We start from the raw sequence: 24,953 nt of genomic DNA, 5'->3' as shown, positions 1-24,953 counted from the left end.
TGAGTAGGTTCATCTACTCCATAATATCAGTATCAGACTTGTATTTGAGTATTATGTACAATGTGGGTTTCAGACTTGTCCCCAAATTGTTGTCATTAACCTCTTCCTGGGCTACTCATCTCCTTTTCTATACCTCTTAAAATATTTCTCCTGTCATCAGAAAGCATTAGCCTAGTTCTTGACTTTTATGCAGTAGTCCTATAATTCTGTCTCTAATTCTGGTTTATTGCCCGTATGCGTATTGAGCCTGCTTCACCAGTTGTCTGAATAATCCAAATCTCAGAGCCCATAAATAAATATTAATGAGACTTAATTATTCAGTCTTGACTATCTAAGAAATCATTGTGAGATTACATGACAGTTGTGACCATGCTACTCTGAATAAAGTTAATGCACTTGCTTTGATACACCCATTCTTTTTTCTAGCCCAGTGACAAAAATGGTAGGTCATGTGAAACCTAAGCTTGGCAACTTTATCTTAGTGACCTTCCATTGGAGTATTCCTGCTACTCGATCTGTCTTACAATGCATGTCTCACATGGTGGCATTCCAAATATTTCATGATAGGTATGACACGTGCCCTGACCAATGAGAACAGAGAGCCAGGTCTACCCCCCAGCACCTGTTTGTGTATTATCCCTGAACATTCTTTCCATTTTTAACCAGGGTAGTAGGGCTGCTCTGGGTTGACTTTGGTGGGGGCCTGGGTTACTGTGCTTTGTTATGCTGTTGTTGCTGTAACCAAACAACCTTGTTGGGATTATGTTCCATCCTACTAAACTCACCTCTTCCTCTTGGGCTTCTGCAACGAGAAGAAAGGACAGCAGTGCCCTGGAAATGACAGGGCATGGTTAGTGTGAGCGTTGTGACAGGGCCGGGCTACTGACACAGCCATGCGGGGAAGGGCGCACTTCCCGGGGAAGCCCTCTGCATCCTGGGTCCTCCGTGCTGGGCTCTTCTGTTTGGAATCTCGGTGCGAGCCTCGGGATGTCTCTTTGCTCTGCATCAGACTATATAGTGAATAAAATCTTAATCGTGATGTGCCAGTCACAATCCTAGCCTCAGATATCTGTTTTGTAAATGTTTAGATGATATTTTAGTAGCATTATCACACTGAATTTGCATTTGATCTTCTTGGTGTGATTACTTTGAAGGCTATTTTGACACTTTCCTTGGCAAGTGCAAGTACAAACTGCGAGTGTATTTCAATCTGTCATTTGAAAAAGAATGTTTTTTTTTAAATCTCAAAGCCCTACACCCTACCAGTGCAGATGTCCTTGGAGGACACTTTCCATAAACAAAACTGATAGGACTGAAATAACTAGCTGGAAGGGACATGAAAAATCTGCTCATCTAGTGCCTCAGTTTATAAGCAAGAACACTGAGGCCCAGAGAAATGGGGTGACTTGCCTAAAGTGACACAATTAAGTAGCAGGCAGAAGATGCTGATTCTGCCTGCCGACATAGTGTGCTTTCTGCAATGGCACACCGTGCTGGTTTCCGCTTCTGCCGAGCTCACTGTCAGATGTTGAAAAGAGGACGTTTCCCACAGAATCAGCCCCTTTGTTCTCTTCATTGCTCCCCCACCAGATTTGAATTTCTTGAAATATTTTGCTAATTGAGATTTTCATCTTATGCAAACACAGGGCATTTTTGGAAGTTGGCGAACAAAACAGCCCAAGGTAAACAGAGCTATAGGCTTTGGCCTGGTGGCCCAAATGTGGTTGTCACATTTGTGGTTGGCCCGCATGAGTTGGAAATGTAATTAAAGGAACAATTTAGTTATAGTCCACTTTGGGGGTGGGTGTGGTTTTGTGGAGTAACATGTCCTACACTATCCTACCAGAATTTGGAATTTTTCCACGAAGACGTACGGAAATCTGATGTTGAATATGAAAATGGCCCCCAAATGGAATCCCGAAAGGTGAGTTCCCCCATCCGTGTTCCAGCCGATACCATACAGATTAATTAGCCTCCTTTGCAGATCCATTTCTGATTAATGCATGTCATTTCCCTCCTCCACTCTCCCTCACAGGTCACCTCTGGGGCTCCTACACATAGTGACCATCCTAAGTGGGAAAGAGGAGTGGAGAATAGTATTTCTCAAGAACATCAGAATATAAAACTGACATCAAGAACATCAGATATTCTTGATGCCTCAAGAACATCAGAATATAAAACTGACATCTTAATGAAAGAAAATTCCATACCCAATAAGAGTTTACTTAGAGACAGTAGAAACTATTCCCAGAAAAATGTGTCTAAGGTCAATTCCAGTTTCCCTGGCACCAATTTGTTAGAAGATGAAATAAGCAAAGGGCCTAAAATCTCAGGACTGCAGGGCCCTCCATCTGACCCTGAGAACCAGAAGATGAATTTTGGAAAGACTAAAGAGATGACTCAACGAGATCGAGAAAATGCAGATAGATGTCACCTACTCTCTCCCACTAGGTTAACTGAATTGAGTATTTGTGATGGCCAAACTCAAGATCAAGAGGTTCCTGTGACCGAGTTTGGCCAAGTTGTGCTAAGACCCAAGGGGGGTTGGCATGCTAATAACGGGAAGCCTAATGAGGACAGAGAATCAACCCCAAGTTCTCCCACTGAGGAAGGTGGGCCCACAGACAACATCGCCTTCATGATTACCAGAACTGCGGTCCAGGTTCTCTCCAGCGGGGAGGTCCGCGAGATAGTGAGCAAGAAGGGAGAAGATGTACAGACGGTGAATATTGATGCCAAAAAAGACGTGACTTCCCAACAAGAAGGGACTGAAAATGAAGAGCCAGTCGTGTGCCTAGACAAGAAACCAGTCATCATCATTTTTGACGAACCCATGGACATCCGATCTGCATATAAGAGACTTTCAACCATATTTGAGGAGTGCGATGAGGAATTAGAGAGAATGATGACAGAGGAAAAGATAGAAGAGGAGGAAGAGGAGGAAAATGGAGACACTGTGGTCCAGAATAACACTTCCCAAAAGTTCCATAAGGTTGTGTCAGGCCCCGGCTCAGGACTGCAGGCTGAGGGCCGATTGCAGCCACACTCCCTCTCAGGAGACACCAGAGTGTCAGGAGGACAGGGAATGAATAAGGCTGAGCTGACCACGAGTGGCCGAGCAGATTCTCCAAGTTCAGAAAGCAAGTGTGATGCGGCATATGACCAGTTAGAAAGTCCCAAGAAAAAGTTCAAGTTCAAATTCCCTAAAAAGCAACTCGCCGCTCTCACTCAGGCAATTCGCACAGGAACCAAGACGGGGAAGAAGACCTTGCAGGTGGTGGTCTACGAAGAGGAGGAAGAGGACGGCACTTTGAAGCAGCACAAAGAAGCCAAGCGATTCGAAATCACTCAGTCTTCTCCACCCGAAGACACCCCCCAAAACAGGCTCAGGAGACAAGGGCAGCCGGGTCTGGAGAACACCTCTTCCATTTCCAGAACTGATGAGATTAGAAATAACACCTACAGAACACTGGACAGCCTGGAGCAGACCATCAAACAGCTGGAAAACACGATCAGTGAAATGAGTCCAAAAGCCCTCGTTGATACCTCATGTCCTCCCAACAGAGATTCTGTTGCAAGCTCATCCCACATAGCCCGGGAGGCCTCTCCCCGAGCCTTGCTAGTTCTGGAAGAAGCTCCCACTGCCCTAGAGCCCCCCTCATCAATACCTGCAGCTTCACGTAAGGTATCTTGGTCTGATGGAAAATGAAAAGACCCAGCTGCTTTCCTAAATCTGCCATAATCACCATTAGCAAAAAGGTGTCTTGTGATTGACTTGCTTCCTTTCAGGTGGCTCATTTATTATATTTGATTTATTTTTTTGTCTGTTCGCCTTGATGCTTTTCTCTCACACTTTCTTTCTCCCCTTCCAAACAACAACAACTGGGTGTCTAACAGCTAATCGACTCTGGTTTTACCTCTGTTGCTGATTGGTGTTGGGTGAGCGCAAGGATGCCGGGTCATCCATTTGCCGTTGAAATGATTGCTCTGACACTCACATTAAAATCCGTTTGATCAGTAGTGGAGCAGTTTATTCTGTTTGATTCTTGGAATTAACCCAGTGGTGTCTTCTGATGTCCGTCTCCCAGATCCGTTCTGCATGTAGGGCTGTGGCTTCTCACATTGAGCTTCTCGGCACACGGTGGGCCGGCCTCGGTGATAATCCACTCACGGGCTTCCCTTTTCTTCCCCCTCTCGCTGCTCTTCCCCACAGGCCCCCAGTGGGACCCCACAGACCAGCAGGATGCCAGTCCCCATGAGCTCCAAGAACAGACCCGGAAGCCTGGACAAGCCCGGCAAGCAGACCAAACTGCAGGATCCCCGCCAATATCGTCAGGTAGTTTTACCTTAAAACCAGGTTTGGATGGACACGCTTACAGTGGTGAAGCAAGTTGCTGACTTAGTTTATACCAAACATTGTGTTTTCTTTGTAAGCTATGGTCTGTGTAGACTTCCTGGATCTGGGGCATGAAGAAAGTCTAAAAACCTTTGTTGAACTTTTCTCCACGCTTTTGCATGCTTGCAATAAAACACCGTTTACTTTGTGAGTCCCAAGTTTAGCCATTAACACAAGCTGCCACACCGGTTGGCTTCTCTTTGGCGAATGTAGTGGTTCATCAGAACGCCCTGAGAAACCGAGTAGACAAACCTGTCGTTGAACTGTCCTGAAAGTCTCCCCCACTAACGTATATGTTGATTGCATTGCATTAGAGGCACATTAACGCTCCACGCCCCACCCTCGCCCCTTAATAACCCAGACGCATGGCTGACCCAGCCCCAGACCTGGTCTCCTTTCTTCCTTTCTGCATCCTCTGCTCTGTACTTTGGGGTTTTCTCCCAGGTCCAGTACAGCACAATGAGACTTAGCTCAGGCCTTGAACTGGTTTGGTTGGGTTGGATGTCTTTTATTTAATTATTCTCAGAAGGGCTGTGTTGCCAGACCCTGTGGAACGATCGTGTTACCAGCTTTCTGACGAACTGTCTCCCGCCGTCTTTATTTGCAGGCTAATGGAAGTGCTAAGAAAGCTGGTGGGGACTGTAAGCCTGCTTTCCCCTCCTTACCTGCTTCTAAGATTCCAGCCCTTTCTCCCAGCTCTGGGAAAAGCGGCTCTCTGCCCTCTTCTAGTGGTGACAGCTCTAACTTCCCTAACCCAGCTGCTTCTAAACCACCGGTTACTTCTAACCCTCTCAGCCCCCAAACAGGACGATCTGCCTCCTCTGCCTCCCTCATCCCCTCTGTCTCTAATGGCTCCTTAAAGTTTCAGAGCCCCACTCACACAGGTAAAGGTCACCATCTTTCATTCTCACTGCAGACTCCCAATGGCCGAGCAGCCCCTCCCTCCTGCTCCTCCTCCCCCCCCTCCCCCGCCTCCCCCACTTCACTGAACCAAGGTGCCAGGAGCATCAGGACCATCCATACTCCCAGCCTCACCAGCTACAAGGCACAGAATGGAAGTTCCAGCAAAGCCACCCCATCCACAGCAAAGGAAACCTCTTAAAGGCCACATCCTATTAGGCACAAGTTGGAGTTACATTTAAAATTTTAGAAAAAAATTGTAACAGTCTTTTAACAACTGTTTTCATAAGAGAATGTAACATATTGCTGTACTGTTTGAGGCTTAATGCTAAGTATGTGCTAAATACTGGATGAGTAGATGTCAGTAAAGCTTGTTTGGTTTGGTTTGGTTTTTTAGTTGTTGCTATTGTAATTACATAGTGTTAACTGTCTGTATTCAACACCTGTTAAATGAAGTAAGCATGTGTTACAGGAAGAGAGTATGGCGAGAGAGAAGGGTGTGTGTGAGACAGGAAAAAAATGTATTCAGCATGTAAAACATGTATGATTCCAGAATTTTAGTATGTTTTGTATAAAAATATTTTTCATTACGGAGACTAGAAGTGAACAGAGAAATACACAAGTGTGACTATACAAATTGTAAAAGAGATACTATAATATTTCCTTTTATTTTAGTGTTATTTAGCTTTATTACAGATTTCTATTTTTGTCAAAACTTCATGGTTCCTTTCAAGACCTTTTTTGCCAAAACATTTTGATACTATAGCATTGTACATTTGAAAGTAGTGTCTAGACAACAGGCCAACCCAGGGTCATATGTAGAAAGCAATTTATCAAACCAATTGCACTGCCATGAAAATTATGTATAATAATTTGCCAGCCCAAGCAAGCTAGTTTTCTTTGCATTTCTTTCTTCTTCTTCTTCTTCTTCTTCTTTTTTTAAAACATATTGGGATTCTCTAGTTGTTTTCTTTGCAGTATCTAACCCCTTCCTTTGTTTTCTGAGACGTGGAAGCCCACACTATTACAGTACATTGTGGATTTTAAAGTGTAACTTCTGTACTGTTCTGTCAACTGATAAACCTTTGTAAATATATAAATAGACATAAAACACTATATGTGACAGCACATAGAGTAGTTTTCCCACACCAAAGTTAATTTTTATGCATGCTTTAAAAATATATATTGGGACGGGCAGAAATGGGACTATCCATACATTTTTAAAAAGTAACAAGTTTGCACAGCTAGAGTGTTTTTGTAAATAACTGTATTTGTATAACACAGACATGTAATATACAGAACTATAAGCAGAGACTTTGCAAAACTAATAAAGGGCTGCATGCTTATTATTTTTTGTACCTTGTTACTATAGCTGCGTCCTAGGCAAAGAATGAAACGGAACTATTACCAAGGGAAGTGGTTTGGGCTTGGAGGGCATTATCAATGACGTGTAACCAGCCTCAAACCTGTGTTCTGAAAGCTCTATTTCTCCGAAAGCTCTGGGGTGACTCACGATGAGTTCTCATGAATTCACTGCGAGTGTGGTGCCTTCCGACGTGACCTGCTGACGCTCTTCTCGGAGGCTCACCAGGGTTTGGCTGACGGAAAGCAAACCTGGGCACAGAGTCTCCACCTTCATTTCCAGAGAGATTCTTCCGACCGGCTTTTTCCTGTTTGAATTCCAGGAGAAGTAAGCTGAAATAAAATGTCCTTATCACTAGGATGTGTTTTCTTTGTTTGTGTGTGTGTGTTTGTTTTGTTTTAGTTCTCAATTTTAAACCAATATTATTGGTCCAAAGGGAAATATAACTAACATTACACTTAGTTTTCCTTTAAAAAAAATAGGGGTAAAGGTTAGTGAAAACAATGCCAAGATTACTAATGGACTGATAAACTGATAAGCTTTTGTAAATATATAAATAGACACAATATGTAAAAAGACTGTTCTTGTAAGAACAGTTTCAGGAACCTGCTTATCATTACTTGTTGCCTCCAAAATATTTAACTTGGTGGTTTCATATAAAGTGCAATATTTCTTATTACTCTAGCACCCGGTTGGTAGTGTTTACAACCTTCGGGCTGACTGAGCTGGCATGCCTTCACCAGAAATGTTTTACCCCGTCTCTACTCATTATAGTAACTATAATCACATGTTTTACGTATGTAGCGCTCAGGAAAGTTGCCTAGGTATCACAGGTTCCAACACTTCAATTACGTCCTGGAATCGACTCAACAGCTGCAGTATGCTAAAGTAGATGCAATAGCTAATGCACGCCCCCTTATTTGCTCCTGTGTATGAACAGCTGAGACTCTTGGTCAGCAGCTAAAGAACAGATTGTGGCTCATGCTTTCAATGTAACTTCAGACTTCCCAGAGCTCTGGCAGGACACACCTGTGAGGACCAATAAGGGGTTCGCCAGAGGGGGGGAAACGCAACATGACCCCTGGCGGAGACCCAGCGAGGTGCTGCCGGCCTCCTCGGGAAGTTGGAGGGGAAACCATCATCATTGGAGCTGCCTGCGACACTTAAAAAAGCACCTCAGTTCCTTTAACAGCTCAGGTGCGTGATATTAGATAGGCCGCTGCTAGGTTTTTAGATTTTTGTTAAAACACTATTAGTAGACTCTCTCTACATTATCTTCTTAAGTTCGTCATTCAACTAACAAATTATTATATCGGAAAAAGATCCTTAGGAAGAAACCACGGGGGCTTCCCGGATCCATTCTGCAGTCCATAATCGGGGCCACCGGCTGGTGCTGCAGCCTTGGGCAGGTCTCGGTTTTCCTCATCAGTAATGGAGAATAAGAAAGGAGCCTGGGATTGACCAGAGGATTGAATGAGATGCACAGAACATTCCTAAGACAGAGCCTGACACATACCACACACTCGATAAGGGTTGCTTAGGATTGTGGTCGCCTTCGTCACTTCTGCAAGGATGGCCCTTCAGAGGCTCCCGCGGGGAGGGGGCGGCGGAGTCAGACGCGGAGATGTTTGGCGCAGGCGCTGGCGCTGGGCCCTGCAGGTACCACACAGAACTGTCAGTAGTGCTGCCGCATTGAGGAGGCTGCTCTTCTTTTAGTGCTGCTCGTGACTGGGATTCTTCCCAAAGTAAAACAAACACTTATAGATTTGGGGCAGAGCCATGGCCCTGGACCCACAGCCATAGAAGAGAGTGGTGGGGTTTTCAGTCTTGGGATAAAGTGCACCCCAATCACCCCACCCCAGAGCCCGCTGGCGGTGAGGGGTGGAGCTGGTGCCCATCCCTGAGCCAGTACCCGGGCAAGAGCCGTGACCAAAAGGAGATACTCCACTGGGCGCTGAGAGCAGGTTTGGCTACCCACCCTCCCCCCAGCCAGATACAGGACAAATCAGGCGCTTCCGCCTCCTGCCCCGCAGTGGGGACTAGCTTCCTCCCCTCCCCATGGCCCTGGAGGCATTGGAGAGCAACCAGGAGGTTTTGGAGGCAGTAGAGGTATGAAGGCTGCTTCTGCTGAATATGCAAAAGGTAATTTTGCAAAAGTAACCGGGTGACCTTGTCCAGGAAAATGCACCACGGGTCACAGGCCACCGCACACACTCCGATCTACTCTCCTGAGGAGATCATGTCCAAAGGGGGTAACGTGATTCCAAGAGCACTTTTGAGGAGAGAACCCCAGACCTGTCAGGGCTCCTGCCATCCATCTCTACAGCCACGTTCAAGGCCAAGGCTCACCCTGATGACCTGGAGGCAAGAGGGTCAACCAGTTGGCTCCCACCACACCCTCAAATGGTTCCCATGCCCCATATTGCTACGCAGACTGCACATGTTTCAGTCCCCATCTTTGGCTTTCTTTAAGGGCTTTACCTACAAAGATTCCATATTAAACAAATGAGATTAAGTCTCTTTCCTACTGATGAAGTAGGGACCAAGCTTGCACCTTTACCAATCAACATCCCTCGGCAGGGGTCGGGGCACAGATGGTCCCTAACACTGGCGAGCTGCAGACCGGCCGCTCTGTCAGGGGAGGCAGTGTTAGAGTAAACCTAAGGTTACAGACGGATGAGAGATCTAAGATTTCTCTGGAAGGAGACGTTCGTCTTTGGCCTGTTCTGTCTCCTTTCCTGGGTCTTTCCCTCTTGCTGGTTCTGTGCCCCCTGGCCTGCACGCACCAGCGCCTGAGTCGGCCTCGGCGCCTCTGCCCTCCACACCCCTGGCACGGAGCCTGCCCTTCCCGAAGCACAGGGTCTCCACCTCCTGAGCCACGAGAAGCGCCTCTTGCCCAGACATCTGCTCCGGGAAACCCAGCCAGGAGGCTGTATTTTACTCACAAGAAAGAGTTCACTCGCCGAGAAATGAAGTCAGGGAAGGAAGCGTCAGGGGTAAATAGACCTTTGTGCGGTGACTGCAAGCAGCATTCTCTGTTTCCACCGGCGGGCAGTCTCAGTGAAGGGACCTTGCAGGTCTGCACACCTTCCATGACCTGGACACAGAATGGCCTTTCACTGAGTGACCCCAGAGAAAGGGGCCATGACCGCCCTCTACCCTCCCGTCCCTTCTGTGTCATATTCCTCAGAGGTGCTGCCGGGGGAAAGCAGGCATTCCTGCCCTATGGGATCCGGCTGCTCCCTGCCCTTGGTCTTAGCCCAAACCACCTGCCCCATCGCTCCCTTCATTCCAGCCACCTCTACCCCTTAGACAAGCCCGAGCCACAGGCGTTGCCTCTGCCTGGAATATTCTCTCCAGGAAACCTGGATCAGGACCCCAGCTATAGCACCCTCTCCTTCATAGCGCTTAGGGGGGTCTGAAGTATGTAATAAGTACAGGAATTCATACCTATACATACGCCCAAAGGGGCCCCTGGCAGAGCCTGCTGCAAACCATGAAGGACCATGCTCTTCTGTGGAGACACAGGTCGGTGGAGGGGAACTCGGGCCTCACACTGTTCCTATGACTTCTCCGGGAAGATTCCGCAGGGTTTTAGGAACAACTGTTCACCTGCTGCCACTTAGTGGTCATTTCTGGAACTTCCTCTAGGAGATTATTGGAAGCCCGGCTCTTCACTAAATCTCTCAACTTCATTTCCGTTTGGCCACCGCTGTGAAATGCACCGCCCGCCGGCAGTGTGCATCTGCGGCCCTGGATGCAAGTGTGAGGCAGGTGGCATTTTTCCTCATCTCAAGGCCTCCATTTCAGAATTACTGCCTCCCATCATTCCTGTCTTGGGGGGAAGTGATGGTAAACTAAGGCACTGAAAAATTAATGTTCCTGCCCTAGCTGGTTTGGCTCAGTGGATAGAGTGTCAGCCTGCGGACTGAAGGGTCCCGGGTTTGATTCCAGTCAAGGGCTCAATCCCCAGTGTGGGGCGTGCAGGAGGTGGCAGATCAATGATTCTCTCTCATCATTGATGTTTCTATCTCTCCCTCTCCCTTCCTCTCTGAAATCAGTTAAAAAAAATTAATGTCCCCTTCCAAGCCCTTTAGGGCTATAGGAAGAAAATAGCATTTAATCAAATGGCCACACACCCAGTGGTGGAATTCCAAATACCAGAGGGCAGAACTGAATGTTGATGTCCACACCCCACCCCCTCCCCCATCCATATAATGACGCCCCAATCCCCAATGTGATGGTATTTGGAGGTGGGGCCTGAAGGTTTAGATGAGGTTGTGACAATGAGGCCCTCATGGTGGGAGTGGTGCCCTCAGAAGAAGAGATACCTGAGAAGGTGGCACCTGCAGGCCAGAGCCCGGCCAGGCTGGCACCCGGCTCTCAGACTTCCAGCCTCAGAACTGTGCGAGAGAAATGCCTGTCGTGTAAGCCGCCCCGTCTGTGGCATCTGTTAGGGCAGCCCCAGCTGACTGAGACAGGAAGGAAGGCAGAATTCCCTGGGCAGGAAATCCCATAGGCAGGATGCCAGTCCGTGCAGGCAGCCCCTCTGCTCTGGTCACCAGGAATTTGCTGTTATTTCTGCCTGTGGAATTTCTGGAGGACGAATTGCATCTACTGCAGAGATGACGGGGCTAGAAGCTAGAAGCACGAGGGCACAAAACTAAGCCCAAGGCCCCTGCCCTGCCCTTGTGCAATTGATATTTTGGATCCAACAATGAAATTTTATGTATCCCAGTTACATGCTCACCTGTTAGATTCAACAGATCCTTCCAGGCGCATTGAAATAAAATCCAAACCCTTTTCGAGGGGCCCACAGGGAGGCCTCTGCTGGGCGGCTCCTGCCAACACCTCCAACGGGACCTCTCAGGCTGCAGACACCTTTTGCCGGAGGAGCGAATGCAGAGACATTACCTCAGCTGTGGGTAACTCTCCTTGTCCCCCAAGCCATACTAGGATGGAGGGGGAGGTCTGTGGTGAAGGGTCGCATGCTACCAAAGAAGGGGAGCAAGTCTGCCTGGGCATCTTTTCGAGGTGCTGCTGTCAGTACTCCGCGTCAGGCCCTCGGCTGTCAGCACTGCGAGGGAGGCCAGCACCCCGGAGCTCGGCGGTCTGGCTCCTGATGCACTGCGTCCCACTGTCCCCACCCACTCCCCCGGCACAGCGGGCCCTCACCTCCTGCGACCGCTAACTCCCAGCAGTTCTCACCCTCGGGCCGTTGCACCCCCAGCAGACACTCAGCACTGTCTGGGGACATTCGGGGTGGTCACACTAGGAGCAATGGGTGCTGCTGGCAGCCGGGGGCAGAGGACAGGCGCTGCTGTCCAGCTCCTTGCACAGGACAGACCCACAACCAAGACCGGCCCGGCCCACATGTCAGCAGGGTTGTATCACATTTTGTACCAAAATCTATTCCCTTTGCGGGGAACCCCTGCCGGCAGGTGGCTGTGACTTAGGGTGGCCTTCAGGGGCACAGGGGAAAGGTGCCCATCCCCCACGTGCACCAGGCCACCCCCGCTCACTCCTGAACTCCCGCTCCCTCCTTTCACAATGTTGCCTTTTCAAGCTTTTGCCCTTTCATGTTTATTGTTTTTAAATATATTTGTGTTGATTTCAGAGAGGAAGGGATAGGATAGGGAGAGAGAGAGAGAAAAACATCAATGATGAGAATCATCCATCAGCTGCCTCCTGCATGCCCCTCCACTGGGGATTGAGCCTGAAACCCAGGCATGTGCCCTGACTGGGAATGGAACCCCATGACCTCCTGATTCATGGGTCCACACTCAACTGCTGAGCCACACAGGCCAACTTATTTTAACCTAAGTTCCCCTGCTACCAATAGGATCTAGAAGGGGGAGAGAAGGCCACATAAATGCCCTCAGGTATCATGGGTCCAAGTCACATCTCTCGGCCACTCAGCATGGGGACAGCGAGGCAAGCCCATGTTCTCACGTGACCACCCACCAGACTTGGCTCTGGAGCTTGAAAAGGAGGCGCGGCACGTGCGTGCTGGGAAAGCTCACTAGGTAATTCTGAGGTGCAGCCAAGTAGCAGCAGCTGAGGTAACAAGGGCCGCTCTTCCTCGAAGGCCCACAGGGTGGCTCCACAGCCCCCTGCCAGGCTCTCCACAGCCGCCCGGCCAGAGGACAAGATGTTAACCAGGGCCTCCCGACTCAGGGTGTTCTGTGTCCTGCTCTGAGTGGGGTACGGCTGGGGCTTGGTGGGTGCCCTGAGGACATCCCGTAGCAGCAGGGCGCTAACTGATGGGAAACTGTCGCTTCCTAGTTGGCCTGGAGCTGCAGTGAGGGGTCCCGGGGAGGGGAGGGGGGAGCGAAGCAGATGTGCCCAGAGAAGCCCAGAAGTCAGGTGAGGGGAGCCGTGGAGCCCCGGGAGAAGAGGGGGACATGGAGGGTCTGCCTCCATCCCTGGCTGCTGTCCAGGCCCAGTGCCAGCGCTGAGGCACCATCAGCGTTTTTCTCGAGAGAATGAAGGGGTTCTTGCTTCTGCATAGAACATGCTACCTCGGGGCACTCTCTGAGGGCGCGTACAAAGGAAGCCCTGCCTGATGTGTCCACTTGGAAAAAACTCACACCTGTGAGCTGCAGGCGTGGTTTCCAGAGACCCTGTTCCCTGAAAAGTGAGGGTGTCAGCCTGGGGTGGCCTGCCCTCTTGAACTCCTTCACCTCTATAAGAATAGGGCCCCCCAATGCTGTAGGAACCCCAAGACAGAGAAACTGTGCTCTGGGGGGAGGGGCAGCTTGTTGGCGTCTTCTGTTCGGGCCACCATAATTGTTGGTGTCCCTTGTTAGGGTGTCATAATGCCAGGGTTCTTGTCCCAGCCTTACAAAGGGTTCAGCATTCTGGAGAAAGGGGCTGCACGTAGATGATTAAAGAGACCAAGGACGAAAGATAGTTTTGAAAGGCATTGGGTGTCAGAGGAGCTTCAGCTAAAGGGAACTGAAGACTCTCCCTTGACCAAGGACCTGTGCTGTTATTCAACACAACCTGTCCTAAGGCAAGGTGGAAGTATACACTTCAAAGGGTAAGGTATCAAAGGGTTTACAGAGATTGTCAGTTTCTGGAATAGCCTACAGCTGTTAAGGTGTTTGGCCAACAGGAGGCAATAAAATGCCCTGAGCTGTCTGGCAGTTAACAATCCTATTCAGGTTCGGGGGAAGTGCCGTTTAGTCATTTCCAACAGGTAATTACAGTTGTGGCTCACCCTTGTTGAGCCCCCCAAGCTTCACCAACCTTTTGGTAAAACTCTTGTAATTATCACATGCTGGAATTGGTTCTTGGCACAGCTCACAAAACCTCAGAGAGGAGCTGTCATTTGAGTCTTCATGTCATCTGAGATTTGATGGGGGGTCCTAAGATGCCCATTGTGTGTAATAGACTAACTTCCTTCCTATGAATTTTTTCTTTCTTTCTGTGCTTTAATGCTCCACAGGCCCCAGGCCCGGCCATCAGCCCCCGTGGGGCCTCCCCTCCACTCACTCATTTGGTCTGCAAGTTCCTCGATAATACAAAAATAACCACAAATTCTCAGTGGCTTCCATATAAAAACGGAGCAAAAATTATCCCATTGCTCATTACCTTAAAACAAAACATCTTGGAAAAAATACAACACAGGTTTTTAACTTCTGCAGTATTTTTTCAGATAAAACAGTAAAATAGGCTTCTTAGAAATTAGTGAAATATCAACCACATTATACACATCGTTACAGTACAAGTGAATGAGGCCAAATACCCAGCTGTGTCTCCGGCGCTGAGGGAGGGGCCGCTGCGTACGGCTTGTGTGGCCTTTCTCCTGAGCTCACAGTCACTTGAGCAAGAGCAGGGACAGATGGACAGATGGACAGATGGCCCAGTGGGAAGACCGGTGCTCCCGGGCGGGCGGAGGCCTCCAGGTCTCCCTGGCCTGCGGGCTGTAGCTCGGGCCGCTGGCGCAAAGAGCAGCGGAACGGACCACAGAGCGCACTCAACCTAAGCCGGTGACCCTGTTTCTAGGGGCGTGGGCACCACAGACCCCCGGGCCCCGGGGCGGGCAGCAGCGGCCGGGCACCTGACCCCCGGCGGCCCGGTGACCACAGCTGCCAGCCCTTCTCTGGGCAGCGTCTAAGTTGGGCGCCACTTGGCGGCACTGGGGCTGCAGGGGCTGCTGTTGGCGGTCAGGACCGTGTGGGTAACTCGGCGCTAGTCCACCCCTGCTTTGGCCCCCAAGTCTCCGCAGTTCTCGCCTCTGTCTCTGCTGCCCCTTTCGGTTGCTCTCCCCCAGCTTCCTGAAGATGAACACACATCATCGCCCCACTGTGGGGCCCATGTCTCCCCTCATTTCCTCTTCATTGGTCACTTCTCCTTCGCGGACTCCTGGAATGAGTTCTCCCGGAAGGACGAAGTTCCTCTCTGGGTTCGGGAATGGAAGGGTCTCAGGCTCCTGCAGCGCCCGCCTGTCCTCCTTGGTGCTCAGGCGGTCCCAGGTGACCTTGGACCTGCCCATGTTCTGGCTGAACTTGTCCCTGCTCCAGATGGTGTGGAAGCGCCGGCTTACACCTCCACCTTGGGGCTCCACACCACTGTCTCCTCGGTGGCGGCGGGGCTTGTGGCTGCCTCCCCGCCCCCAATCGCCTGCCGCGCCCACGCCGCCCACCTCGGCCTCCCCAGTGCTCAGCGACGAGCCCCCGGGGGGAGCGGCGGGGCACGGCTCAGTGCCCTTCCTGTGAATGGTGAATGGTACTGGACATGTACCATCTAACCTTGGAAGAATTGAGAGAGTAGCTACTCAAAGAGTTTTCTATGTTGTGCAGTTCAGATAAGAAAACCTGGTGGAGAACGGCTGCTAAGAAGATCCAAGGGCCAGGGAGCTGAAGAGAAGCACTAATGAGCTGAAAATCTATTCGGATGCGGCCCATAGGCTCTTTCCGGAAACAAACAATACTCGTTGCCTTAGTAGTAGCTGTCAGAAAAGTAAGCTTCTGAAGCATCAATGAGAAAATAAGATCTAGTCGACTTCTGGGCCCCTGTCTCCTTCTGTTTGGCACATTTAACAACCTAAAAATTATGTCATTAGAATATAGTAATTTTAATACTTTTTTAGAGCACAGCTGTAGTAGGCTGAATAAATGGCCCCCAAAGATACATACGTCTTAGACCCCCAATCCCTAGAACCTGTGACTATTTAAACAATGCATTTTTTAACAGAATTGGTTGGGATTCTTTCCTCCCATCTCCTTGTAACTTTTGTCTGCTCTTCCATGTTAAGCAATTAGAATGCTTACAGTGAAAAGATAAGATTTGGGAAACATGATAAAGATCTTCAAATATTTGTTGGGTAATTCTGTAGAAAAAGTAGGCTGGCTTCAATTATCATTGATTTTCATACATAAATTTAAAAATCCACCATGAAACAATGAACACCATTGTAAGCGTCTGTATTTATATAGCGTCGTGAAGAACTGGAGCATAGTGATTACACCTACTGGGAACATGTACCCGCAGCCTAAATCTAATGCTGGCTGATCCGTGTGAAATGCAGCACCATGACCATCCCTAACATAATGGGAAAATGAGCTGCATGTATCAATACAGATCTCAAAACGTACTGAGTGAAAAAAGCAAGTTACATTTCTTTCATTACACTGTGATATGACTTAGGTAAATTAAATATATAACAATAATTGTGGCTATGTATATGATAAAAGTAAAATATGGATCTGAAAAATATACTCATGATGTCTATGAGGAGAGAGGGAAGGGAATGGGAAAGAAGAGGGTGACAGAGTAAGAGCTTATCAGAAATATTTATTTTGTTAAAAAAGATCTGATGTAAATATTACAAAATGTCAATGTTTGTTAATTCTGGGTGATGTAACGGTGTCATATTATCCTTCTGTGTTAATTTTTTTACTTGTTTTTAAAAGAAAAAGGTTGCCATTTCTAGAGTTCTAGTATGGTAGCTTACAGGAGAATCAGAATGGTGGAGTTGAAATTACTTTCGGGTCAGCTGTTCTAAGGGACTTATTTTTACAGATGGGAAAATTGAGGTCCAGAGAAGTAAAGTAACTTGTGTAGTCACACAGCTGGTCAGCAACCAGGTTGTGGCTGCGTACTATTCTTCTGCACATATTGTACAGCACCCCAGGTAGATTTAAGCAAGGCTTAAAGAATATGACCTTATAAAAATGTCAAGAAGTAGGGATTTAAACATCTCATATATTTTCATCTGTAAACTCCTTCAGAGGTAGGAACTGCATCTCAGCAAGCACTTCAGAAATGTTTCAATGAATGAACCCAATACAAATGCTGGTCTCCTTTGAGTAAAGAAGCAGTATAAGCTACTTTTAATTATTGCTTTTGTTAATCATCATCCAAGGATATTTTTTCCATTGATTTTGTGCGTGTGTGTGTGGGAGAGAGAGAGAGAGAGAGAGAGAGAGAGAGAGAGAGAGAGAGAGAAACATCTATGTGAGACAGACACATCAATTGGTAGCCTCCCACCCCGATGGGGCCGGGGATTGAACCTGCAACCCAGGTACATGCCCTTGACCAGGAATCGGCCCTGGGACTATTTCAGTGTGTGCGCCCATAACCACTAACCACTGCACACACCAGCCAGGGCTATAAACTACTTTTAAAACAAGACTAAACAATCCTTAAACATTTTTATTAAGAAGTAGAAATAAAACTGAGACACAGTTTCTATGGGATAAGCTATTCTAACTATTACATATTACTGAAGTGAGACCAGAGTAACTTAAAGAGACTGAAGGCAGTTTGAATGACTGTAAATCCCTGGATTCTGCACATAACATCAGATTACTTAAGAGGTACTACCTACCTATCTGGGTGCTTTTAGAGAAACCGATTGTTTTTAATATTAGAAAATAATTTGTTTTAATATTAAAATGTATTAGTACATATTCCTTTATTGTTAGAATAAACATATTTTCCTAGAAGCTCCAGTGTAACAAGTGTTGAAACTTTCAAATATTAAGAATGACCTCATATCCCACACGTTTTTTAAATGTCTGACATTCTTGTAGGTGAAAAACCTATTTATAATGATCTGAGTTTAGGGGACATCTATTTCCAACCACAATGGAATAGCTCATAGCAGATGAACACCCCTACTGAGAACAATTAGAAAAGCTGGGTAAAACACATACAATCAATCAATAAACAAAGAAACAAACAAACTGGAGTCGTCAAGGCAGCTAAGATGAGGAACTAAAATCAAAGTCAGGCATGGGGAGAGAGGGCCCCACTAAACAGCAGACTTCCATCAATTTTCCTGGCTGGGGGCGGTGGCGGGTAAATAAGTAAGAGACCTGCAGGGGCCAGGGTGCCAAGCCAGCTGAGACTTGAAACAAAATCCCTGAACACTGTAGTAAGAGGACACTATAGTGTGTGGTTTTCCCTTTGACGCTACTGGTAGGAGGCTGAGAGCAGGTTGGAAAACAGATTGGTGCTTCAGGTGTCTCAAAGGGCTGAGATGACAAACAATGGTGTTCAGGACACACCAAAGAGAAGGAGGCCTTAAGAAACACTGCAGCCCTGGCTGGTTTGGCTCAGTGGATAGAGCGTCGGCCTGTGGATTAAGGGGCCCCGGGTTCGATTCCAGCCAAGGGCACACGCCTGGGTTGTGGGCTCCATCCCCAGTGTGCGGTGTGCAGGAGGCAGCCCGTCAATGATTCTCTCTCATCATTCATGTTTCTATCTCTCCCTTCCTCTCTGAAATCAATAATAAAAAATAAAATAATAAAGTAAATAAACTGTGAAAAAAGATTTAAGAAGAAGGAGAAGGAGAAGAAGAAGAACAAGAAGAATAAGAAGAAGAAGAAGAGGAGGAGGAGGAGGAGGAGGAGGAGGAGGAGGAGGAGGAGGAGGAGGAGAAATACTGCAGACTGCCAGCTGAGATCTCTCTTGGTAAAGTCACACTTTAGAAGAGGGTCTGAACCAGCGGACAGACACAGCCTTACAAAGACTGCAATCCTCCCTCGACCAGCTCTGCCGCTGCTGCAAATACAGCTTGCCCTTCAGTCATCTTCAACGTAGCTGTAAGACATCCAGCTAACTCTCAAGTCACACCTAAACCAGAGGAAAATAGAGTGACATCTTTAAAGAGCTGAAAGAAAATCCTTGCATTCTATAGGCAGTAAACATAGCCTTTGAAAAAAGAAGGCAAACTAGACATTTCCAAACAAATACAAGCTGAGTGAATTCATGAGCAGACCCACACTAAAAGACAATAAGTAGGGTTCTTCAGGAAGGAGGGAAAAGACCCCAGATAAAAGAATGCAGAGCATTAGGAATGGTAACTGTTGGTAAATGCAGATGAATATTCAACTGTATAAAACAAAATAGCCTTATAAGGTATATGAATATAAAACAACAATAAGCAACATGTGGAAAGTAGTGTGTTCTAAGTTAGATTCTATTAAGTGGGGTATGTCATTAAAAAAAATAGAAGAATAAATAACATGCTGTAGGAAGAGGAAATGGTATAATAAAAATACTTGATTAATCCAAAAGAGGCAAGAAACATGAGAAAAAGGTACATAAAACTTGTAAAACAAGTGAAAAGACAAATATTAAAATGGCAGATATGAATCCAAATACAACAGTAATTACATTAATTGTAAATGGATTATATATTCCAATTAGAAGACAAAGATTACCAGACTACTATCCTCTCTAATAAAATGGTAATATGCAAATTAACCATCACTCCGCTACACAAGCCACGCCCACAAACCAAGCCACGCCCACCAGCCAATCAGGGCAATATGCAAATTAACCCCAATCCAAGATGGCTACAGCCACAGAGAGCAAGGTTTCCCAGGTAACAGAGCAAGCCAAGCTTTCCATAGCCATTGCAGGCCTAAGCCTCCACTCAAGCTACAAAGTTTCAATTATAGAAGGGAAACAAATTCAAACAAATGGCGGCAGAATGGAGCTTGAGAGAGCAGGCCAGGGTTGCCGGCGGCAACAGGGGAAGCAAAGCTTTCCGCACACCCTGGCCGGGCTCACCCGCTCAAGGCTACAAAGTTTCAATTGTAGAAGGTGAATTAACTGCCACAGAAATGGCTGCCTCCCCCGAGGGAACAGCAGGCTTGGCTCCACTCCAGGCTACAAAGTTTCAATTGTAGAAGGAAAATAAATTCCAGATACCAGGGCCTCCTCTTGGGTCGCCAGGGTGCATGGCTGGCCTGCAAACCACCACAGGCCCCCTGCTCAGGCCGCCCCACGCCCCAAGGGAACCCCACCCTGATCCGGGACACCCTTCAGGGCAAACCAGCTGGCCCCCACCCCTGTACCAGGCCTCTATCCTATCTAATAAAAGAGTAATGTGCAGATTGATCATCACTGCAACACACAATATAGCTGCCCCCATGTGGTCAAAGATCCTGCCCCCATGTGGACACAAGATGGCCACCACAAGATGGCCAGCAGGAGAGGGCAGTTGGGAGGCACCCGGCCTGCAAGGGAGGGCAGTTGTGAGGGACCAGGCCTTGCAAGGGAGGGCAGCTGGAGGTGATCAACCCTGCAGGAGAGGGCAGTTAGGGGTGACCAGGCCGGCAGAGGAGGGAAGTTGGGGGCAATCAGGAAGGCAGGCAGGCAGTCAAGCAGTTGGGAGCCAGCAGTCCTGGATTGTGAAAGGGATGTCCGACTGCCCGTTTAGGCCCGATCCCACCAGGATCGGGCCTAAACGGGCAGTCGGACATCCCTCCAGGAGTCCCAGATTGGAGAGGGTACAGGCTGGGCTGAGGGACAACCCCCCGCCGTGCACGAATTTCATGCACCGGGCTTCTAGTCATATATATATATATATATATATATATATATATATATATATATGTATATATATGCTGCTACAAGAGATAAAACATGAAAAATATAAACACCAAGGGTTGAAAGTGAAAGGACGAAAAAGATTTATTTTGTAAACACTAATCAAAAGTAACTGATAAATCAACACTAATATCATAAACTAGAGGCCCGGCACACAAAATTCATGCACAAGGACAGTCCCTAGGCCTGGCCTGTGATCAGGGCTGTCTTCCCCAGCTGCTGGCAGCCGGCCCCGCCCCCTCCCCCCACAGACCCCTGGTTCCCGTTCACCATCAGGTGATCGGAGCCTGCCGGCCAGGGGGAGGGACCGAGAGGTGGTCAGTGCACCTCATAGCCACTGGTTGAGTGGTTGTTCTGGTCGTTCCGCCATTCAGGTGATTTGCATATCACTCATATATATAGATGTGCTCCAATCCTTCCACTTCCAGGGAAAGGGGCAAAGGAGGGTTGCTGAAAGTGATAAGGGAGGCAGCAGGGTGAACTTTTTTGGGGGGGAGAGTTTCCTCCTGATGAGGGGCTTCAAAGGACAGCAGCCTACTTCTGCTACCCTCTGTCTCCAGAGACACAATTTCTGATTGGCATCTGGCAGGACAGAGCAGGTGCAGGTACAGGACTGGGAGCGCCTTTCTGCATGCAGCTCCCTACAGAGTCTCTTCCGGCCAAGGAAAGCTTTGTTCCAACCATTTCTCCCAGAGCCAGGGCTGCTGGGTGGTCTGGGGCAGGAGGGCAGAATGGAGGTGGGGCAGGGCAGGAAGAAGTATGGGGCAGAAGACTGGGGGGTGAGGGAAAGAGAGGATGAAATCTGGGGGGGGGGGGCGTTGGTGCAGAAGGAGAGTTGGGGTCAGCATAGGAAGGTTTGGAGGTACGGGGGGAGTATGAAGGACCAGCAGATGCCAGAACAGGGGAAAGGGTCTACAGAATCAGGTGGGGGTCCGGAGGGTGAGTATAGACTAAGTCCCTTCCCCAGACCCTGCCATCCCAGGTGGCTAGTGGGAGGGGCCCATAGAGAGGCGCTGAGCCCCTACACTTTGTGTCTGAGGCTCCAGAACATGTGGCCAGCACGCCCCGTCCCTGCCACCCTGCCGAAGTGCTGCCATTTGGAACGCATTTGCAGACGCATGGATTGTTTTTAAGTTAATGCTTTTCAATTCACTGTTTCCCACTTGTCCTTTTTCATTGAAAAGGCGATTCTGCTGGTGTGTGTTCCTTTGCGGGGGCGGCAGGGGTGTTTTCCACGGGCAGAGATCGGATGAGAGACAGAGACAGAGGCCCATCGAGACACGGGGAATGAGTAAATAGGATCAGAGAGCAAGGCACAGGGAGAGAGAGGCCCAGGGCGAGACAGACACGTGACACAGGGTGCTGTGGACGGGGATAGAGCTTCCCGGTCGGTGAGCGGCTCATTTGGCGGAGCAGCGGCTCCGTGGGGGCGTTCACCGCAGGCGCAGCTCCAGGCCGGAGTCCTCCGCGGACGGAAAGCCCTGGATCATTAGAGCTAATTCCATGTGTGCAAACAGCCGTGGTGGAGGCTGCGGGCCGGCCACCCCTCCCGGGCCTGCCCCCTGCGGTCCCGCCCCAGCAGAGGGGCTTTGCTGGACAGCTGGGGCTGAGCGGGGCCTGGCGGCCTGGGCCCCAGCATTTGGGTCCTTAGGTTTCCGTTATCTCGGCCTCCTGAGCATTCCTGTCTCTGTGAAGACTGAGAAGGGGCTCTCCTTGTATCCTGCCTCGGGGAGTGCCTGTCTGGAGCTGAGGCTGTGGGATGAGGAAGGGACAGAGTCTGGTGCTTGGCTTCTGGTGATGCACCACAGGACCCAAAAGAGTGACTTTTCTGAGCTTCATTTGCACGTCCATTCCGTGCGTGCCTCTTCTGAGTCGCGGAGTCCAAGGGGAGGGAGAAAGGTGCGAATTCCTCACGTGTGAATGAGGCTTTACACTTTGAACTGCTGGCCTGAATCAGCGATCTAATTTTGTGGTTTCAGGAGCCTCTGGTGGGTTGGGTTGGAGTGGTGGTGGGGTAGGGTTTCATATTTCTACAGAGGCCCGGTGCATGGGTGGGGGCCAGCCGGACAGTCCTGATGGCGGCCCCGATCAGGGTTGGGTTCCCCGTTGGGGGCGGAGCCGGCAGGGGTGAGGGGCCGTGGTCATTCTGTTTGTGCTGGTCATTCTGGTCGCTCCATCGTTTGGTCGCTGGGCTTTTATTATATAAGATAAACTTTAAGACAAGCAGCTTTGCTAGAGATAACAAAGGGCACTCCATAATGATAAAAGGGTCAAGCCACCATGATGATAAAATGGCTCTAAATTTATGTCCTCCTAACAAACTAACTTCAAAATACGTAAGGAAAAAATTAACAGAAGTAAGATATATAAACCTACAACCATAACACAAGACTATTATCATCTCTGAGGACCTGAGAAGAGCCAGGTAAGAAATCAGTAAAGAGATAGAAGATGAGAAAAACATGAGCAGGGAACCTCAACTAATCAATGTAACAGAGTTCCCAACAATGACAGAATACGTATTCCCTTCAAGTGGACATGAGACATTTATCAAAACTGACCATATGCCTTCCTTCCCCCGGCTGCCGGCACCGGCTTCCCTCTGGCACCCGGGATCCAGCTTCCCTCGCAGACCCAGCTTCGTCCGGAAGGTCATCCAGAAGGACATCCAGTCTAATTAGCATATTACACTTTTATTATTATAGATGTCTCAATTAATTTCAAACAACTGAAAACTATTAGAGTATGTTTAATGATCATGTGGAATTACGCTAGAAGTCAAGTTGTGTGTTTTTTCTTAAGATAACTAGAAACAGAAAGTCTCCAAATGTTTGGAAACTAAACAATACACATCTAATAATTCACAGGTTAAAGGAAATAATCACAATGGAAATTAGGAAACAAGAAAGGCTGAAAATCAATGATCTTGGGCCTTAAACCTAATTTCATTTTTATAGATATCTTTGATGATTTTAATAATACACTGACTTTGTCAGGAACATATCTACCATGTAAACTAAAAAAAAAAAAAAAAGTGTACTTTATTTTATTAAGAATTTGCCCAAGAATGGCACATCATTTAAGAAAAATCACATCACCAACAGCAAAACTATTTATGGTACATGAAGTTATTGCATCGTTAGTGCTATATATATTGGTGCAAACATCTATCTCACATATTGAAATATTTTTTATAACTTTCCTTTTATTTTCTAACATAAGAAAATCATAATCTATCCTATATAATACTACTAAAAGCCTAACATACAAATTGTCCTCTCGGGCGGTTGTTCGACTGCTTGCTATGACATGTGCTGACCAGTAGGGGGCAGTGCCAAGCATGGCAGGTGTCAGCAACGCGGTGCTGGCAGCGGGCAGCAGTGGAGGCAGTGCCGGCCCCGATGGGCCCCGACGAGAGCAGGACTGCGGCAGGATGGTGGAGCAGGTGAGCGGGCAGCGCCAGATCAAGGCGGGTGTGAGCGGAAGCCTGACTGCCCCACTGATTGCCCCACAGACGGCAATCAGCGGTGGTGGTGGGGGGCAGGGCTGCCACCCGGCTCCCAGGTGCTGAGGGAGCTGGGCAGGGGGCCCAGTCCCAACCCATCACCCCGCAGGTGAGATGGTGGAGCAGGCCAAGGTGGGGTGCCAGGCGGGACTGCAGGGCTATGAGGCTGGGGGCGCAAGCTGGGGCCCGATCTCCATAGGCCACTCCGAGGGATCCCACCATGCACGAATTCATGCACTGGGCCTCTAATTTCATATATTGAATAAATAACAAGTTATATATGTAGATGTTATACAGATATTATATTAACTATGAATTTCATTTCAAAGTACCGTATTTTCCAGCGTATAAGACGACTGGGCGTATAAGACTACCCCCAACTTTTCCAGTTAAAATATAGATTTTGGGATATACCCGCCCTATAAGATGACACCCAGCATATAAGACGACCCCCGACTTTTGAGAAGATTTTCCTGGGTTAAAAAGTCGTCTTATACGCAGGAAAATACGGTAGTAAAAAAAATTATAAAATATATTTTATAAAAAGAGAATATTGGGTCTGACAGGGTTGAGTACCGCTAGATTTAATGATTTTATATTTTTACTGATGTTAGAGAAAGAGGGAGAAGGAGGGAGGGAGAGAGAAAGAGAGAAACATAGCGATTGGACCGGGGATTGAACCCATACCCTGGGTATATGCCCTGAGTGGAAATTGAATTGGCGACCTTTTGATGCATAGGATAATGCTCAAATGAGCCATACCGGCCAGGGCTGGATTTAATGATTTTTAAGGCCTTCCCAGTCTTAACATTCTAAGATTTTTAAGTACCCATTATTTCGAGTAATAGCTTTGATATATTTTGCAAGTAGCATGTGGCAGGCACTGTCTGGAATAGTCTCGCATTTAAATCTAATAATCCTGAAAAACAGGTTGTTTT

The 24,953-nt window shown here is 48.1% G+C and overlaps 1 protein-coding gene and 1 pseudogene across 17 annotated transcripts in view; one reads left to right on the top strand and one right to left on the bottom strand.

Annotated features, from left to right (window-relative positions):
• Window positions 1-7,016, top strand: part of KIAA1217 — a 458,082-nt gene extending 451,066 nt beyond the window's left edge. For 12 of the 16 annotated variants that reach the window (XM_079770404.1, XM_079770403.1, XM_079770401.1 and 9 more), the window contains 4 exons: window positions 1,847-1,924; window positions 2,036-3,685; window positions 4,214-4,336; window positions 5,004-7,016. In XM_079770404.1, coding sequence (XP_079626530.1) covers window positions 1,847-1,924; window positions 2,036-3,685; window positions 4,214-4,336; window positions 5,004-5,498 — 2,346 coding nt within the window. In that variant the 3' untranslated portion in view covers window positions 5,499-7,016. The remainder of the gene's footprint in view (window positions 1-1,846; window positions 1,925-2,035; window positions 3,686-4,213; window positions 4,337-5,003) is intronic. The other 4 variants (XM_079770397.1, XM_079770396.1, XM_079770398.1 and 1 more) reach the window with 2 other exon arrangements.
• A 7,761-nt stretch (window positions 7,017-14,777) lies between these two features.
• LOC307102547 (MRG/MORF4L-binding protein-like) lies at window positions 14,778-22,015 on the bottom strand (annotated as a pseudogene). The gene is made up of 2 exons: window positions 21,948-22,015; window positions 14,778-15,415 (listed from the first exon to the last, which is right to left on the bottom strand). The product of its transcript is annotated as an MRG/MORF4L-binding protein-like (transcript).
• Between the last annotated feature and the right edge of the window lie 2,938 nt (window positions 22,016-24,953).

This window comes from Cnephaeus nilssonii, assembly GCF_951640355.1.
Source record: "Cnephaeus nilssonii genome assembly, chromosome: 1".
NCBI lineage: Eukaryota > Metazoa > Chordata > Mammalia > Chiroptera > Vespertilionidae > Cnephaeus > Cnephaeus nilssonii.
The sequence above is the reverse complement of the archived record's forward strand: the minus strand, read 5'-3'. Positions and strand labels throughout refer to the sequence as shown.